General features: G+C 38.9%; 2 protein-coding genes and 1 long non-coding RNA gene across 3 annotated transcripts in view; 2 read left to right on the top strand and 1 right to left on the bottom strand.

Annotated features, from left to right (window-relative positions):
- LOC123233882 (cytochrome c oxidase assembly factor 8) overlaps positions 1 to 9,295 on the bottom strand; it is a 32,559-nt gene extending 23,264 nt beyond the window's left edge. Inside the window, exons 1-3 of the mRNA XM_044659910.1 lie at positions 9,198 to 9,295; positions 8,938 to 9,118; positions 270 to 467 (exon numbers count right to left, since the gene is read on the bottom strand). Coding sequence (XP_044515845.1) covers positions 270 to 467; positions 8,938 to 9,118; positions 9,198 to 9,295 — 477 coding nt within the window. The remainder of the gene's footprint in view (positions 1 to 269; positions 468 to 8,937; positions 9,119 to 9,197) is intronic.
- Positions 9,296 to 12,265: 2,970 nt separating this feature from the next.
- On the top strand, positions 12,266 to 13,844 carry BAG5 (BAG cochaperone 5). The gene has a single exon (XM_044661885.1). The coding sequence runs from the start codon at positions 12,281 to 12,283 to the stop codon at positions 13,622 to 13,624; it is 1,344 nt and encodes a 447-aa protein (XP_044517820.1). The 5' UTR covers positions 12,266 to 12,280; the 3' UTR covers positions 13,625 to 13,844.
- A 508-nt stretch (positions 13,845 to 14,352) lies between these two features.
- LOC123235687 lies at positions 14,353 to 17,425 on the top strand. The gene is made up of 3 exons (XR_006505396.1): positions 14,353 to 15,867; positions 16,633 to 16,672; positions 17,288 to 17,425. It is a non-coding gene; the product is annotated as an uncharacterized LOC123235687 (long non-coding RNA).
- The last annotated feature ends 2,614 nt before the right edge of the window (positions 17,426 to 20,039 follow it).

Below are 20,039 nucleotides of genomic sequence, written 5' to 3'. Positions count from 1 at the left end.
GAGTACAAAATATTAAGATGGTAAGAAATCTGAAATCTTAGAAGAATGGGGCCAAATTACATAAAGACACACACATACTCATATCCCTTATATATAATGTATGCATATAATTTCAAAACCACAATACAGTAATAATGCCATTTTTCAAACTATAATGAAAAAAGATTTTCAAAAATGTAATCTACTATGTAACCAGAGAAACAAAGATACATTTAGCACCACCAAGTGGCCAACAATCTAACTTGTATTTTGTTAACGCCTAGGCTTACCTTACTAAATGTCTGATTCTGGTTTGCCCAGTATTGTTGATTCCATTCTTGTGTTTCTTGTCTTAATTTCCTAAGTTGCTGTTCCAATGGAGATTCATTTTCAGGGATGTAAAATTTGATTGGCCGAAGGTTTGAATATCTATCTGGGGGTCCAATCCAATCATTGCAAGATTTATTTGGTGGGCTGAATCTTGATTCCTTTAAGAAGTAAAAAAGAATATTAATAGATAGCTGCAGTATATCAACAATGATTTAAGTTCAATAAACAAATTGGATTTAACAAATTCCTTTATTAGTTTGCTTTAATGGGCATAAGCAGGATGCAGCATATTACCAATGATTACCTGTATGCAAAAAGTGGCATAAAAGAAATTACTGAGAATATAATAAAATTATAAAAGAAACAAACCAATCAAGAATAAAAGGCATCTCATAATAAGATAAAGAGCCAGTATGTTACACAGCTACTTAACCAAATAGTAAAAGAACAAAAGGAAAGTCATCAGAATTCTTAGTAAATCCTCCATGCATATTTATGTAAAAGCATTGATAAGAATGGAACAGAAAGAGAGGAAGTAGTGTAGGGAGGGACCACTTACATAAATAAAATTATGAAACTAAACTTTATCTGAAAGCACAGACAAGAATTACAGAGAATATAATAACATGACAGAAGAACTCATTGGGATGAATAATCAATTATTGTTGTTATCATCATAGTATATATATATGTGTATATATATGTATATATATTTTGCCTGCTATGTGCTAGGAACTATGCTAAGCACTTTCAATTATTATCTCAGTTGATAATAGGGATAATAGGGATTAGCTCTGGAAGGTAGATTTATTATGCCCATTTTAGGGTTAAGGAAAGTGAGACAAAGATTAAGTGACTTGTCTGAGGTCACACAGCTAGGAAGTGTTTGAGGCTAGATTTGAACCCAAGACCTCCTGTCTCTGGGCCTGATTCTAATCCACTGAGTCACTCAGCTGCCCCCCTGTTCAACTTTTCAAGATGCACTCCAACTAGTCAAAGTCTTTGCTAAAAGATGGCACCTAGATCTAAACACAAAACTATAGATATGTTCTAATCAGAATAGAGACTACTTCCTGCCACTCTGGACACAATTCATTTCTTAATATACCCTTAGATAGCATTAGTTTTTTTGGCTATCATATTTCAATGCCAACTAAAATATTAAACTTGCAATTTATGAAAAGACCAAGATTTTTTTCAAGGTGAACAGCATTTTTACATTGACCCCTCCTCCTTCTGGCCTTTCCAGATAGACAGTTGATTTTTGAGCCTCTTTATACTTCATCTATCCTTTCTAAAACTCTTACCTTTTGTCTTATTAGTTCTAAGACAGGAGGGCAGTAAGGGCTAGGCCAGTGATGGTGAACCTTTTAGAGTACTGTGTCCACCTCCGCCCCCCCAAGACTGTGTGGCATGCCCCTTGCTCCTTCCCTCATTGAATGTCAGGTGCACCCCACCCCTCTTATCCCACACAGGGAAGGGAGGAAGCTGGGTGGAGGGGTGGGTGAAGTGAGGAATGTCCTCAGAGAGTTGGGGGTGGAGGGGTGGGGGAGTGATCTGAGCACTTTGCTCTCCTCCAGCTCTACCACCTGTGAGCTGCCCTACCTTACTCCGTATACTTCCATTGGGCAGATGGGCAGAGGAGTGGGGATGTGAAAAAATGCCATCAGGTACAGTGGAGTGGGGATGGGGAGCAGTTCTGTCTGAATCCCTCTACCCTTCTAGTAATGAAATCTTGAGGTTGGAGGGGGATGGGGAAGGGTGGCTGCATGCCTACAGAGGGTGCTCTGAGTATCATCTTTGGGACACATACCATAGGTTCATCATCACTGGGCTAGGCAATGAGGGTTAATTGGGTCAACTGACTAGCCAAAGGTCCCGTCTTCAGACCTGGCTATCTACTGAGCCACCTAGCTACCCCTGTTTCATCTTTCTTGATTTTTCTCAATGTTCCTTATGATCTTTTTTGATGTAGACTCTACCATCTAGCATGTTATCCACCTTCCCAGATTTGTGCTAGGTACAAATCTGATAAGCATGCTTTTTATGCCATGATTCAAATCACTGGGGGGGGGGGGGGGAGGGGGGAGTCTCCAGAACTATTCAATAACTCTAGATATTTAACAAATTCTGAATCTATCTATTGTATTAAAAGAAATGACAAGCAGATTTTTGGGAAAATTTGGAGAGACATACATGAAGTGTTACAAAGTGAAGTGAGCAGAACCAGAAGTATATTGTACAAAATAACAGTAATGTTTTTTGAAGAGCAACTGTGAATGACCTAGTTATTTTCAGCAATGCAGTCATCCATGACAATCCTAGAGACTCATAATGAAAAATGCCATCTGTCCTCCAAGAAAGAACTGATAATCTGAATGTAGCCTAAAACACATATTTCATTTTTTCCTACTTCCTTTTATTTTGAGATTTCTTCTGCAAAATGATTAATATGAAAAAAAAAGCTTGACATGACTGCACATGTAAAATCTTTATCAGATTGTTTACTATCTCAGGGAGGGAAGAGAGAGAAGGGCATATTTGGAAATCAAAACTTTAAAAAAAATGAATGTTCCAAGATGTTTTTATATATAATTGGGGAAAAAATAAAATATTTTAAAAAATACCTTTTTTTCCACTTTTGTTTAGGAACCACTCTTCTCTATTTACCTTTATTACTCAGGGCAATTCCTCATCAAAACAATCCTATGGTTAGGGGGTTCAGTGTATAAAAAGCCAGGTGTAGGACAAGGAGGTCCTATGTTCTAATCTGGCCTCAGACACTTCCAAGCTTTGTAACCCTAGGCAAATTGGTGGGGCAATCCCAGTAGCCTAGCACAGTTGATAGTGAACCTTTTAGAGACAGAGTGCTGGGCCCAACCCCCAAGACTGAAGGCTGTGCCCACCCTCCTAGAGACTGAGTGCCTTTCCCCTAGCCCCACACAGGGGAGGGAGGAAGCAAGTGCTATCATGGGGCTGCTGGGCAGAGGAGTGGGTAATGTGAAAAAATGTCAGCAGGCAAGGTGGAGAGGGGGAAAGAAGCAGCTCTGCCCAAGTTTCTCTGTCTTTCCAGTAATGAACTCTGGGTGGGGAGAGTGACCACGTGCACAGAGATGGCTCTGCATGCCATCTTTGGCACCTATGCCATAGATTTGCCATCACTGGCCTACCACTTACAGCTCTTCTGCTGTGGAACCAACAATGATACTGATTCTAAGACAGGTTTGAAAACAAAAAACAATCCTGCCAGTTTCCAGGTTATTTTCCTTGCTTTCTCATGGAGTTAAGCTTTGCATTGGTTTCTTCTTCACTTCAACCATACCTGAGTATTTCAATATTGATGATCCTTTCACTCTACCAGTCTCCAAAGAATTAAAAATTAGTTTCACACACTGATGTATCATGGTACAAGGTAAGAAGGAATAGGAACACAGAGAAAGGCAGTTGTAAAAGATATTGTCAAGAAAATGTATGATAGGAAGAAGAGAAAAGCTGGTGTCATAGTGTTCTAAAAGAGGAAGCAATTAAAAGTAGGAAATAAAAAGTTAAAGGAACCGGGGGTGGGGATGAAACATAAGTGAGAAACTATCTGAAGGGCTAGTTTTCTAGTGAAAGAAGGATTAGACTTGTTCTACTTGGCCCCAGAGGGCAGAAGGTTGCAGACAGAAAGGAAATAGATGATAAGGCCACAAGACAGACCGGAAGAGAAGCAAATAGGTAGGTAGAAGACTAGGAAAGGATAGTAATGGTAACAAACAGAAAAGAGAATGTCAAAGAAAGAAGGATGAGGACTTTGAAATGCCCATTAGACTTAGCAATTCAGAAATCACTGATAACCTTTAAAAGAAGTTTCTTTTTTCCTCCCTATTTTAAAACTTTTATCTTCTGTCTTAGTATCAATTCTATGACAGAAGAATGGCAAGAGCTAGGCCAATCAGGGTTTAGTGACTTGCCCACAGTCACACAGCTAAGTGTCTGAAGTCATATTTGAATCCAGGACCTCTGGGGTTCTATCCACTCTGCCACCTAGCTACTCCTAGAAGAACAGTTTCAGTAGAAGGATGAAGTTAGAAGCCAGACTGAAAAGTGTTAGAGTGGGTGGTGAGACAGTAAAGTCATTAAGGATAGATTTCTTTTTGCTTTTCTGCCATAGCATAAAAGTAAACTAGAAAAAACTGGATCTTCAGATCTGTGGTACAAAAAAATGTCACTGTTATCAGTCTATCTCCACTACAAAACTGCAAATGTCTGCAATATAACATTCTTGAAACTTTTACAAATAAAAAGAATACATCATGGCCCGTATTATTCTTAAGACACAGAAATTCCGTTCATGTTAATTGAAGTTAGCTATAATATACTTTAACTTGTGGTTGCACAGCTGGGAGGAAATATAAATAGAATCCTTTAGTTAGCATTACAATGCTAAAGATTTGACTGGTATTGTTATAGAAGGTCCTATCTAACTGTATCAAGATAATAAAATGGGAGTTGTGGGAGCAGGAGGGGTAGCAGGAAATTTATAAACCTATTTCCAATAGTGAAACTTTCCCCCTCTATCTAACAAGCATAGCTTCTTCAAGAAACAGGTGAGTTTCACTCTTTCCAGACTGATGCTCCAGTCAATTTGAAATCTGGAAACCCCAAATTTGCCCCCATCCCTTAGGAACTTACCTTAAGGGGAGTCCCAGACTGACTTTGTTTTAGACTGAAAAATAGACCTTAAAGTACTTAATGATCCAAGTTTAGGTGGGACTAGTAGATATAATCAAATATTAAGCACCCTTTTTGTCTTAGAAGTTTCTCCCACTGAATCAAAGACCTCTCACCAGAAGCCCAGCCCTTGTCATCAGCCTCTCATAGATAATCCTGTCTTGGACTTCTCATTTTCTGATAGTCAGTGTAAAGATAATCAATTATACTGTTCTGTCTTTAGTTCCCCAAAAGGTATATAAGATCCCTGGATGTTATATTGTTCTTTGAAGAATCATCTAGCTCAGTGATTCTCTCAGAGACACTGTCCCTAGAGCCCCCAGGATTCAACTCTGTATGGCCACCGATTATTAAGGACCTGTCTCCTTTCTGATTAAAGATTTGGTTTTGTTGGCTACTTTAGTGGTTTTATGTTTTTTCAGGTTGACACTCCCTAAGGATATGAGTTCTTTCTCAGAAGAGGGCCCATGTTGGAATTGTGTGGAGAAATTAGTGTTATTCTCAAGTTAATATCTACAAGAAGTTAGTAAAAGCTGATTCCACCCTATCCATCTCTCTTCAATACAAGATTCCCCCCACCTCCCTTCAAGGCAAAATTACCCCACTCCATTCTTCTCCCTGTAGGATGGTGATGGCAATCCTATGACATGTGTGTCAGCACGCATGGCCATTTTTGATGACATGGGGCCGAATGCCAAGAATGAAACATTTGCTACAGTGTAATGTAGACACTCTGTGCACTATAGATGACAATTCTACCTATATTAAATTACCTATTTTGGTTTATTAAATAGTTATATATTGCAATTATACATTTTTGTTATTTAAACTATAAATATCACAAAATTATGGTTTTTTTTCCTCAAAGTGACATACCACCTGAGTTATGTTCAGTTTTTTGGCGAATTTTGGCATACCAAGCTCAAAAGGTTGCCCATCACTACTGTAAGACAAAAGCCTTATAGCTTTAAGTGTTTTGGATCTTTTGGAGTTTGTTTGGAAACTTGTCTTAAGGTGTCCCAGACTGATCATCTTAGACGCTGAAGTACTCAATGATCAAATCTTAAGTATTATCTTAGTTTCTTATCTCACTGAATCAAAAGCTTCTCCCAGAAGGTCAAGCCCAAAGGCTGGAATGATCCTCTTGTCAGCCTCTCCCAGGTAATCCGACCCTGAACTCCTCATTTTGTATCCACAGTAAAAGCTATTCAACTTAATATTCCCGTCCTTTATTTCGGGATTAAAAGCCTTCCAACCCTTAATCATTTCTTTAAAATGTTAATTTGAAGGAAGGCTTAAATGTGTAAAAGTCTATTATATTTTCCTATAAGTCAGGAGCTTTTCTGTAAGTTAGGGGTTAGTCTGTCTCTGATCCATGACCACACATCTCTCTTTCTGACATTGCTCCACATTTCTCTCTCAATGAATATATTCTGTTGTAAAGATGGTTTTCCCTGATCTTTTTGAACATTGGCTAAAGAGGATGAGCCTGGATATTTCAAGGTCCCTTTAAATTTCCACTTCACACAGAATGAAGACTAGTGAAATCAACAGAGATCTAGCACCATAACTAATAAGGCAAAATGAACAGCTTTTCAAAGGTCAATCAGCTGTAACATCTGGATGTAATAAGCGAGATGGCTGCTAAAGCTGCTATTATTCCCCTACACCTCTGCTCCATAAACTATTTTGATTCTCAGGTTTTCAGGCAGCATATTATGCAATGGAAAAATGATCACTGGGCAAAAGATAAGAACAAAATTTTAAAGAAATGTCAACTACTAATAACTATAAGAAAAAAGTTCCAAATCACTAATAAGAGAAATACACATTAAACCAACTTTGTGGTTTCACCTCACAACCATAAAATTTGTAGAAATGATAAAATCAACAAGTATTTATTATATATCCATTATGTGCCAGGATTTGTGCTAAACACTGCAGATTCAAGAACAAAAAAAAGTCTCTCTCTTCAAGATATAGCCCATGTTGGAGGGGCTATGAGAAGCTAACCAAATGTAGAACTGGTCGAACTGTTTTGGAAATCAATTTAAAATTATTTGAGAAGTTACTAAATTATTCATACTCTTCAATTCAAATATCTCACTACAAATGACAAAGTTCCCATATATAGCAAAATATTTATAGCAGCACTTTTTATGGGAGTAAAAAAAAATGGAAACAAAGTAGGTATTAATTCACCGAAGAAATGACTGAATGAACTGTGGTATATGAATAGAATATTCTTCCTCTATCAATGCTGCGACTTATTGTTCAGTTTATGGCCAAAGTCACATTAAGTGACTTGAACAGTGGTCATAGCCAATCTTCCTGACAAAATCTTCCTAGCCTTAAGGCCAATACTCTGTTCACTAAGCCACACTGCCTTTCTATATTGCATTTCTATACTTTAACATATCTTCAGCAGAGAATTAGCAAGCTTATGTTTTCACATGGCCTTATTATATTGCATTTCTATACTTTAACATATCTTCAGCAGAGAATTAGCGAGCTTATATTTTCACATGGCAGCAAAAAAAAAAAAAAAATCAAGCTATTACCGTGCTGTGGCAAAGAAATGAAAAAATTAAAGGGAGGCCACTGAGTCCCTAAAAGCATCTCAGAGAAGACTATGGTTGAAGCTACCAGTTATATCTCCTTCAAGGACTGAAGGAGGTTTCCAAACACCAAGAAAGATACGGTAATACATTCTGATCAATTCTTTTACAGAAACATTTCACGTAAACTAATTTTCCCCCAAACATAGAAATTGTTTGCTTGGGTTAGATAACAATAAATTGGTACAGAAATTCAAACTTCTTCCTAAATGTTAAAAATTTTCCTAACTAGGGAGTCTTATTTACTGTTAACTTTTCATCTGATATAAATTCCATAAAACAGCAGAGAAGAGGAAGGGACCACTCAGCCCTAAGGACCATTATATAGTCCCTAGACTAAAAATAACTAATTGTAATAGAACATGGCTGCATATTTCCAGAGGAAGGGGAGATGTGATAAAAGATCACATCCAAGCCTCTTTCTCCCCACAAACTTCTCAAGAAAGATTTAGCTCTACCCCAATGCTCCAGAGAAGGTCGGAACATAAAGGATAGAGTTCTAGCAAAGGACCACTCTACCAATTAACAGTAACTACACATAAGTACACACCTGGTGTCTCAATCAAACAAACCATCCCGCAGAGACAGTGCAAATACAGTCACATATGATAGTTTATTCACTGTTCTGGAGAGGCTCTGCAAAAATTCCAGTTGACTGCAAAGAGGATTCAGCCCTTCGGGTCTTGAAGCATAAGTGACAAACAGCTGTGCTTCACCAACTTGGTCAGGATTCAAGACACAAGCAGTGATTTAGGTGCACTGATTCAGAGTAATAGGAAGTGGCTTAGAGACACACCCACCTTGATTATGTAAAACACCCGCGGAGGTTCAGTAGCACTGACATACATCGGGGCTCAGTGACTCTCTCTCTGCCTCTCTCCCTGCCCAGCTGGGACAGAGCAACAGACACTTGAGATTTGGTGACACTCACCACTCGCCCAGCAGAGCACAATAATGGGCACACGGCTGGGGCTCCGTGATGTGTCAGGATCACCACTTGCCAGCCAATACATAGTAATAGACATACATTGAGGTTCAGTGACACTCTGCCTCTGCCAGAGACACACGTCGGGGTTCAGTGACACTCTCGCTGCCCCTCCCCTCCCCCCCGGGCCGAGGCGCAGTGACACACGTCGGGGTTCAGTGACACGCACACACGTTGAGGTTCGTTGACGGGCTCCCGCAGGACGGGCTCAGTGACACCGGCGTCGCCTCAGTGGGTCACGGGCTAAGCCACTTCCCGGCCTCCTTCCCACCTCGGGGTCTCCTGGGCCCGCCCCGCTGACGCCCTGGTTACCCGGCACTGTGTCGAGTCCCCGGGCTCCGCTCCTCTCTTCAGACCAGGCCGGCGGCAGTGGAGAACAAAGTCGCGTCGGGGCGGGCAGAGGAGCCCCAGTCTCCCGCCCCCCCGAGAAGCCGCCGCGGCCGCCACGACAGCCGCCATTCGAGTCCCCCTCGGTCCCGCCTCCACAGTGCCGCTTTACGGCAGCCTCGTAAAATGGCGGCGGCGGAGGAGGAGTCGGAGAAAGAGCAGGAACAAGGCAGCCGGGGGCCGACCATGTCCGCGCCCCGCGGTAACCAGCGAGCGATAGAAGCGGCGAGGCATTGCCCCATCTGGACGTCCGAGTCGCCCTCGCCGGGGGCGTTGGTACCATCGAAACGCACTAATACCCGGCTTCACGAGGACGCAGGATGGAGCGACTTCTCTCCGGGCCAGAGGTGCGTGGGGGCTTGTCCGGGGCAGGGAGGCGCTCGGCCCGTGTCGGGGCGGGAGGAGGAGGAGCAGGAGGAGGAGCTGGAGGAGAAGGAAGTGGAGGAAGAAAGCTAGGCGGGGCTGAGGCTGAGTTTGAGGCTGTCTGAGGAGGTAGTCGGGGCCGCGAGAAATGGCGACCGTCGGACAGGTGAGGGACTGCCGGCAGGCGAGCAAGCGAGCGAGACGGAGCACTTCTTACTAGTGTCCGACTTGGGGTGACAAGGGCTGGGGAGAGAGGGAGGGACTTCCGTGTGGCGACTGATGAGAATTGGGTTGGCCCTTGGCGCCCCTCTTCCCAGGGGCCGCCCCTGCGCCCCCCTCCCGCTCTCTCCCCCAGCTCCTTGCTGCCCCCCCGGGGCGGGATGTGTGTTCGTCTCACCTGACCCTCCCCCCAACCCCCGACCTTGGCTTCCTCCACCACATCTCCTCCAAGGCTGGGCCCCCCTTTTCCTACTCTGCCCCATCCTCTCAGAGTTCTGGTCACCTTTTTTCCAACCCCTTTTTCACTCATAGGTCATTGTCTCTTTTCACGCCCCCCCCCAAACTCCCAAAGGCCAGTCCCCTCCTTTTTACTTCATTCTCTTAAAGCCAAGTCCTCACTTTTTCATTCACTCCCCCCTATTCTTTTTCCAGGATGCTCGCGTTCCTTCACACCCCTCCGAGACCGGGATCCCCCTTCCTTCCTATGAACTCAGAAGCTGGACCCTGACCTTTCACTCCTCCATGCACACGGGCCAGACTTTCTCCCAGGAGTTCCTTCCTCTCCTCCCACTTTCAGTTCCCTGGGCCTCTTAGCTTTTGCAAGGTGCCTTCTCACAATCGAGGCTGCTACTCTTAACTAACCCCTTCACTCCCCACCAAGCCATTTCTTCCCCAAGTTGTCCCTCCCTCTGACCCAAACCACCACCACCACGTCTGGGCCTCTGGGTTGTAGGACAGAAGGAGACATTGATTTTTTTTTTTCCCCTCACCCTTTAGGAGCCCATTTTAGATACTCAGGAGAACCTGTGGTCTCCCCTCCCCCATGGTTGACTCTATTGTGAGGTCAGGGCCAAGTCAAGGCCTGAGATTCCCACCCTCCCTAGGAACTCAGGCCTCCCTGCCCAGGGGTATAGAAGCCAGGCCATAGAAGATGACCACTATGGCCAGTCCCCTGAGCCCTGTGCTCCTTTCAGAACTATGTGGGGCAGGGTGACACAGGATGTACCTTTGGGCTTTGCCACCTAACCCATAAACGGGTTCATCCATCTTATACCAACTTCAGAAAGCAAACACAGGGACCTGGCCAGTTCCAACGCTGCTCAGCAACTTTACATCATTTCTTCCCTTCCGAGTAAGTTGAAGAGACCATGGACTTGGTGATACTACTGGAACTTAATGTGGGAGGTGGCACTTGGTCCAAGTCCTCGCTCCTGTGTTCCTAAAGTTTTTAGTTTTGTGGCCCTTGCTATCTGTAAAACCAAAAGAAAGTCTTTGAGACTAGCATTCATGTCTTTTATCATTTGGCAAAAGAGGTGTGCCACCAACAATCTGTTTTTAAACCATTCCAGACTCTTGTAATGGAGGGATGATAAATTAGTTCTGTTAAATTGAGTTGCAGCATTCTATTGGACCTGATTTGGAGGGAGGAGTGAAACAGCCAAGTGTTACAGGATTTAGAGCTAAAAAGGACCTTAGAGACAGATCACCTAATCTACCTTCTAATTCCTTGCATTTTCTAGATGAGGAAATTGAATGAAACTCAGAGAAGGAAGTGAATTAATTTACTCAAACTCAGATCAGAAGTAGGTAATAAGTAGCAGAACCTAGCATCCCGTTCACTTCTTCTGACTTAAGATATGTCCTCACGTTTCACTAGTGGCCCCCATACTACTTGTAAAATACTTGCTAGATCTCTCAAGAGGTGGTTGTAGAGATTTTTGAAGTGAAGGCAGGAAGAAATTAGAAAATCCCTAGATCAGGCAGTGATCCTAGGGGAACTAGCACTTAACAGAAATCTGTTATTGGTTTTTGTTTGTGGGAAAGAAAGGATGAGACAGTATCCTTGCATCAATAGCCTAATTCTTATTGTTAAATTTATTTTTTTAGTAAAAATTAGGATACGGGTCAGAGGAAGAGAGAAGACTTTTTATTCTCTATTTTCAACCATTATACTTTTTAACATTATATAAAACAAAAGACCAAATCAATGACTTAAAAACTTTAAAAGAATAGAAATTAAAAGAAAAATCATGTTACTTGCAAGCTATTTATGGCCTACTTTTTGAATAGTTGTCTTGGTTCTTTATTACAGTTGAGGATATTTGAGATACATAGGCCCAGGGCCACAGATAAAACAAGTGACACAATCCCAAGTCTTCTTGGTTTCTAGTCTTAGGCTCATTGTATATAGTGTAGTCTATTCATCTAATTTTAATTATTTGGGTAGTTTGATAGGTCTACGTCATGGCATGAAAATTTTCAGAGGCAACTGGCAGGATCTGTAAAGCGAGGAATGGCTTCAAATATATGCCTGGAGACAGACGCTATACCTGTCAAATGAGGAATATCCTTGCTAATTCAGTTTGATTCCAAGGTCAGCTATCCTTGAAGACCGTCTATATTTTAGTCACTAAGGGATTGCTGTATGTTGGTGAAGGAGTATCCACATCAAAGTCATGAAATGCATTGTTGTGAAATGTAGCCAAAAACTTAGGACATGTTTGAGATAAAAGGCTAATCATGCTATCAGGTAAAGAATAATGTGGAAGAAATAAAATTATTTTAAAGTGAATTAATATGTGATAACTAAATTAATGAATTAATATGTAATAACTATTACTCCATAATAACTAATTACTCTTCTCATTTTTTTTTTAGCTCTTGTAGAACTGAACCAAATAAGAGTATGGATATGGGAAATCAACATCCTTCTATCAGTAGACTTCAGGAAATACAAAAAGAAGTCAAAAGTATTGAACAGCAAGTGGTTGGCTTCAGTGGTCTCTCAGATGACAAGAACTATAAGAAGCTGGAAAGAATTCTGACTAAACAACTTTTTGAAATCGACTCTGTAGATACTGAAGGAAAGGGGGATATTCAACAAGCCAGGAAAAGAGCTGCTCAAGAAACAGAGCGCCTTCTCAAAGAACTGGAGCAGAATGCAAACCACCCACACCGGATAGAGATAGATAATATTTTTAAGGAAGCTCAAGCACTTGTCAAGGAAGAAATTGCTCCACTCTGTAGTGGAGATAACAGGTTAACTGATGAATTTGAAGAAGCCATCCAGGATGTCATACTGAGACTGACACATGTAAAAACAGGAGGAAAAATCTCATTGCGGAAAGCAAGGTATCACACATTGACCAAAATATGTGCAGTTCAAGAGATAATTGAAGATTTCATGAAGAAACAACCTTCCTTGCCACTTTCTGAAGATGTACATCCTTCTGTCTCCAAAATAAACTCTGTTATGTGTGAAGTGAACAAAGCCCGAGGGACTCTTATTGCTCTTTTAATGGGAGTAAACAACAGTGAGACTTGCAAGCACTTGTCCTGTGTGCTCTCAGGGTTGATTGCTGATCTGGATGCTTTAGATGTCTGTGGACGTACAGAAATAAGAAATTATAGGAAGGAAGTAGTGGAAGATATCAACAAATTATTGAAATATTTGGATTTAGAAGAAGAAGCAGATTCTACTTATGCATTTGACCTGGGACAGAATCAATCCATTTTAAAAATAGAAGAGATCCTCAAGAAAATGAGAGATGTGAAGAAGGAACTTCTTCAAGCTCAAAATCCTTCTGATTTATACCTGGGATCAAAGACAGAATTGCAAGGTTTAATTGGACAGTTGGATGAAGTGGACCTTGGGAAGAACCCATGTATCCGAGAAGCAAGAAGAAGAGCTGTAATAGAAGTACAAACACTTATCACTTATATTGACTTGAAGGAAGCTCTTGAGAAAAGAAAACAAGGAGTTGCTGAAGAACACCCATCCCACAAAGCCGTCTGGAATGTTCTCGGAAGCCTGTCCGAGATCCAACGAGAAGTTCTTTCATTTGACGGAAATAGAACTGATAAGAACTATATAAGGCTGGAGGAACTTCTCACCAAGCAGCTGCTAGCCCTAGATGCTGTGGATCCTCAAGGAGAAGAGAAGTCCAAAGCTGCCAGAAAACAAGCTGTGAAACTTGCACAAAATATTCTCAGCTATCTCGACTTGAAATCAGATGAATGGGAATACTAAGATACCAGAGGTCACACATTTGATATTGCTTGTTTTGCACTTTATGTAGAATCCTATATATTTATATAGAGCTCTTTCAGTCTACTAAGACATATATGATTTAAACATGTATATTTCAATACCAGTATTTGTTTATGACCCCTGACTTGAACAAATTATATCTCTACCATTTTTCATGGTGCAAAAACAAATATATTTGCAATCCACTAGCATTTCCATTTGGGTTGTATTATCTGTATGATGTGTATTTTTATTCTTAAAAAATGAGTTCTGTTAGAAGTAGAGTTTATAGTAATTGATCTATTTTTTAAATGGATAGTGCAAAAGTAAAAAAAAATGCAGATATTCTGAATTCTAGATAGCCTTCTTACACAGTACTGGAAAAAATTATGAGAAATAAATTATTGGCCTGTTAAGATTAAGATCCAAACACTAGAGTGGCACAAGTATAAATTTTAATATGCTAAATAAAAGCAAAAAGGAAAACCAACTTTTTAAATTTAGAAATGTTGATTTGTTTTTCCATCTCACTATTTTTTGTTTAAGCAACTTTTTTTTTTGGTAAGAATTTTAGAAAAGTATCTTTTCCCCTGTGCTATGCATAGGGGACGACAAGGTAGCCAACAAATTTTTTCCCTTTTTTGTTATGAAATTATGAAAACTAATAGCAAATAAAAGGGGAAATTTTAGATTGTATTGAAGAGGAGATAAAGTACTCCATACTTTAAAATTTTTGACTTTTTTAAGTTTGTACGTTAAATCTGAATTGAACTGTAGTAATTTGTGTGGATTTGGATTAGACTTTTTTGGTTAAGTTTTTGATCTTGGGGAGGGATGGAAAACTTATGGAGACTAGAAATGAGTAACTTGTTATCAATGGCAAGTTATGCTGAGAGGCAGAAAAATATAATAGGTAATGGTTTTCTTCTATCTGACAGTCAAGGCTATGTAATAGACAAACTTGTTAAATAAACCCAATATTAATTTTGTAACAGATAATTGCAAAATAGAACCACTGAAGTAAATTTCCCTTGGTTTGTCATTATAAGAAATTAATTGCCAATTGGAAAATAATGCCAGCATTTTAAGCACCAAACTAACTGGAAAAAATGCATTGAAATAGTGATGCTAGGTAATCATTAGATTGCTAGGGGTCATTTTATTCGTCTGTAGAAGCTATTTTTACTTTGAAATAGACATTCAAACAATCCTAATACATGAAAGTTTTCGTAAAATTCCATAAGTATTTTTCTAAATTTGATTTTGTTGTCTGCTAGCCAAACAAAAGAATTTCTGAACAGCTCTTAAGTGCCTTTTTAGCATCTTAAAAATAGTACCACCTTTATAGGGTCCTATATTCTATATGGTTGGCAGCAGCCAGACATTTCTATAACATCCCTGTGAAAATATCAAAGCCTATTAGTCTTTATAGGTTGGACCATATGTTAATATTTACTTTCAGATGCTTTTGTTTGAAAGTACCACTATCCAAGTGGTAAGCTTTTTTGGCTTTTGTTTAAGATGATTACAAAAAGGTTGTTGATAATATACCTGTCTACTTTCATGCTTCATTTATTTATTTTTTCTATTTTCTCGATAGAAAATAAAGGCCAGCAGCAGAACCATCTATATGCAATAGTTTCTTTCCTCAACTTTCCCTAATTCATCATAGTATTGCATTTTGTTTATATTTTCATTTTTTACCTAAAAGCTTGAATATTGTTGCATCACTGACTTTTTTCATGGCTACTTTAAATTTTAAAGGGAATATAGTCCTTTAACCATAATACTGCCTATAATTGAATGTGACATTTTCAGCCTTTGAGTAATAAGACATGACAATGCATTTTAACTTCACCTCAGTTTTTTTTATTTTGCTGTGGCCACTGACATGTAGAGTATGACTTTTTTTATGCAATTTTTTTCCCCAAAACTCTTCCTTATTACTTATTAAAGAAACATCTCATTTGAAACTGTTTAGTATTAGGCACTGCCTGTATGTGGTGCTAAATTTGCCAGTTGTTTGAATTGATGACAGGGTTATATTTTTGATCAAAACTGTTAGATCAACCTTAAGTGATGTAATAGATTGACTATTTTGGTGGTTGGGGGAAAATGGAAAAGTATCTGTTTGGTCAAAATGTTCAAATATGCCTTTTGTTTCTTTATTTTAACCTATTCCTTATTGCCAAGGACCCATTCCTATTGTTCTTACTGGTATAATGAACTCCAGTAACACAAAGGTTAGTTTTTCTATTTTACTTATTGGGAACTGGTTTGAGTTGACATGGAATTACAAGTTGGCTCATCATACTATATTTTTATAATTTTTTGCATGAAGGAATATTGTAAACTAATGACAATATACAAAAAAAGTATGGCCTGTACTTGTGTTACTGAATAGTCATAAAACATTTGTATGTAGTATATAATCTATATTCATAACCAGAATGGCCAGAGGGTGTTTGTTTTCTTTAGCATTTTTAGATCTTTTATCCAACAAAGTCTAAATGGACCAGACCATAATGAAGTAGTTATTAGAAATAAATATACCTACCATATAGAATTTAAATGAAATGCTTTAATTTTGTTAAAGTGATGTGGTACAATATATTTGAAGTAGTGGCAATACAACATACATTTTGTATGTTTTGAAAAAATGTAAAATACTGTTTTTTTATTTGTAATATTGCTTTTCTGCATTTTATCTGGTTTGTGATTTTCTTAAGTTTATTCTGCAAGTTCAGGATTTTCTTAGGAGTCATTTAAGCATTCAAATGACCAGGTCTTTTTTTTTTTTTTTTCTTTAAAAAAAAAAAAATCCATTAGGAAATACTTGCCATTGATTGTTAACATGTATAGCTACACATGAGTATTTGTGCAGTGTTTGTTTCCTATCCCCTTATTGACTGTAATAAAAATGTAGTAGTGTGTCTAGATAGTTTAATATTGTTTTGAATTATACATATTCTTATGTACTTAATTACTAATGAAATAAAATCTCTTAGGTTATCTTTGGATTGGAGAAAGGGAATAAGCTAATCTAAGGTGTGTGTTTTTTGTTTTAATGACTTGAAAAATTTTTGTTAAACATTACTTACCCTCATTAACAGTAGTAACTCCTCCGTTATCAAATGCTTTAGAAACAAAGATCCTTTTTAGGAAAGTTGATTCAAGTGGGGATGGATTTGGGAAAATTATCTGTTCCCAGTGGCATAAGTGACCACAAAAGATACAATGGTGCTGTATCTCAGACACAAGCCTTTTGTAACTGGTTTTTATTATCTGGGATTGGAAATGGCATTCTAAAAGTAGGCATATACCTTGTGAAGAAGGGGAACTGCAACTGAGGGAAGCTTTATATGTTCTTATGACTCCTAGATTTTACTGTTAGTCAAGTTTCTGACATTCAAGTACCATTGAAATATGACTGATTTGTCCATATGAGTTCTCGTGGGTATATTTGAAATTCTTTGTATTTGATAGTTCTTGAACTATCCAAGTGTGGTATTTACCATATTAAGGTATAAAATTGGAGGGCTGGATGCATATTTTCAGTAACTATAATATTTGCAGATATCTTCATCTATTATACAGCATTTTTATTGCTATCTTTAAGTGATTTCCTGGTGGTTTTTTTTTTCCCTCTTCTCTGTTTTCCAGGTGACTCAGACCAGAAAAACAAGGGCAACTTGTTCAGCCATGCAATTTAGAATGGGCCCAGGAACCAAAAGAAATTAGTACAGGTGGAAAAGAAATCATACTTTGTGAAAAGTTAAGAATTTTAATAAAAATGGAAACTTTTACTCTTCTCCCACCCCCACCCCCTTTATGGTGCTTGAAGCTATTGAGACTTTTGACCTAATTTAGATCATAGCATGTAGAACTGGAAGGAACCCTAGAGATCTTTTCTCCTAACCTTCGTTGGGATATGCTGGGCAGTTCATTAAAAATTTGAGTGCTTAATTTATACATGGTTTGGGAGTCCAACGAATGACACCTAAATAGGAAAGCTTTACACATAAATCTTTATTTTGGGTGTTATTCTTTAGCCCAGGGTTTTCTGGCCTATTTTTTTTTAACCCTTAATTTCCATTTTGGAATCTATTATGGGTTGGTTCTAAGGCAATAAGAGTGGTGTGGGCTAGGCAATGACTTGTCCAAGTCACACAGGTAGGAAGTGTCTGAGGCCGGATGCGAACTCATGACCTCCTATTTCCAGACCTGACTATGAGAACCCCCTAGCTGCCCCTTTTTAGCCTGTTTTGTGGTATGAACTCTTTTCAGTCTGGCAAAGATTGTTGGGACCCTTTCTCAGAGTAATACTTTTAAATGCAAGAAATACCTAGGATTACCAACAAAACTAATTCTACTAAGTTATCAAAAGAACTTTTTTTAGTTGGCAGATCCTTGTTTAAGAACCACTATTCTAGCCCTTTGTCTTTATGCCTTCATTTAAAATACTCTGTCTTTTTTAAATTGGAGAGCCAGTTAAGATTACAATATTAATGAGGGTCTCTCAAAATACTCATATGTTGTGTCATCACTGGCACAGGTATAGGAGAACAAAAGCAGTAGTATGAAAAACTTTTCATTACACTATATTTTAAAATATCTTGGAATAAAAGTCTACTAAAAATCTTTCAGTGCTTTATCATGGTTATAGAAGTGACCTTAAATTTTACAGGCAATACCTGCAACCTACAAGCTCCCATCGGCTCCTGCTAAACTGAAGAGGCGTAAAGTAGTCCAGTGACAGAAAATCTGGCCTCTAAGGAACAACCAGCTTATATCCAAAGGGGCTCAACAGCAGAAGATGGATCTTTTTTGGCTATGAATCATTAGACTTAAGCATAAAAGGGATTGAAAGTAATCAGACGTGAAATTATAGATATTTGAAGCATCCTGGAAAAATATTGTTTTATTAAACTTAAATTACATTGTAATTACATCCAGAACACTAAATTTGAACCCTAACGAGCTACCTGTAATCCTTTTTCCGCTTGTAGTTTTCCTTGCATCATTTTAGGAACCTCTAAAAGCCTTTACTTTCTCTCTTCAGGTCCTACATGGTTTCTAGCAGCTGGCCAAGTTGCTCTAATGATGTTAATGTATCAAAGACACCAGTGTCAGCCACCTAGCGTGATTGGCCTTAGCTCTTGCTACTAGTTTGTATTTGTCTTTGATTATGAAATGGACAAGTATGGCTCAACACAACACTTAATGACTGTGGCGTGATACATTTCCCACAACTTTGTGAACAGGTTAGTTTTGGTCTATAAGCTTGAGAATATCTACTTTATGATTTTGAAACACATGAATTTACGTGTATCTGGATTATATTGTATCAAGGTGGTAGGCTATACCTTGAAAACTTAATGGGATGATGGTTCCCTAGGGTTTATATAGCACTTTAAATGAAGCACTTTTTTTAACTCAACATAACTGGTATAAAGGTTATTTCCATTTTACAGATGATGAAACAGAAGCCCTGAAGCTGTGACTCAGTTTTTCCACAAAGCTAGTAAGAGTTGTGATGCAAACCTATGACTCTTCACTGCAAGTTTAGCATTCTTTCTGCTGTACCACATTGCATCTCTCATGTGATGCAGGACATAATCTCAATCAGAGGCCATTTAGTACAACCTATACTTGAAATACCCAATCATCTAGCTTTGGTTTGGAGACCTCTGACTCTTGGGAACCCACTGTCTGACAAAAGCTGTTCAGAAGTAGTAAGCGTGTCAAAGTAGTCACATGTTTTATTAATATTGAGCCTAAATCTGCCTCCCTAGAACTATTCTGCATCAGTAAAATAGAGGAGGAAGTGCCAAACTTGATCTGTATCCTAACCTATAAAAAGAGACAATTGCAGAATGACAGAACTAGAAAGAGACTTTAGTGATCATTAAATCTACCCCACAGCTTTACACCTAAGAAAAACTTAGTACCCCACAGGGAAACATTTATCCTAACCCTGAGCTGTATTATAGGCATTTTGTTTCTCAGTCGAAATCTTTTAAGAGATCAAAAAAAATTATAACATCAGGCAAAATACTGCCCCTAATCTGGAGCTTACACTATATTGTAGGAAGATGAGGCATAGGTATACATAACTACCTGATTTAAGTGCTACATAGCTCATCTGGGGAAAAGGTCATTGTACATCAGAAGAATTCAGGTAATACTTTAGGAAAAGCCTTGAGAGCTGTTTTCCTGTGAGCCAAGCAACTATTGTGCCTCACTTTCTTCCATCCAATTCAATAACCATTGACTAAATGCAAACTTTGTGCCAAGTACTAGACTAAGCATTAATGATACATTCTACAAGCCTGGCTTTAAAGGTTAGCCTACATAAACTAATAGAAGGGAGAAGTACAGAAATGTCTAGGCAAGATGCAACAAGAAATTTCAG

This window comes from Gracilinanus agilis, chromosome 2, assembly GCF_016433145.1.
Source record: "Gracilinanus agilis isolate LMUSP501 chromosome 2, AgileGrace, whole genome shotgun sequence".
Classification (NCBI taxonomy): Eukaryota; Metazoa; Chordata; class Mammalia; order Didelphimorphia; family Didelphidae; genus Gracilinanus; species Gracilinanus agilis.
The sequence above is the reverse complement of the archived record's forward strand: the minus strand, read 5'-3'. Positions and strand labels throughout refer to the sequence as shown.

Excerpts from the sequence above, each read along its gene's own strand:
- BAG5 (XM_044661885.1), top strand. The coding sequence starts at position 12,281 with ATGGATATGGGAAATCAACATCCTTCTATCAGTAGACTTCAGGAAATA.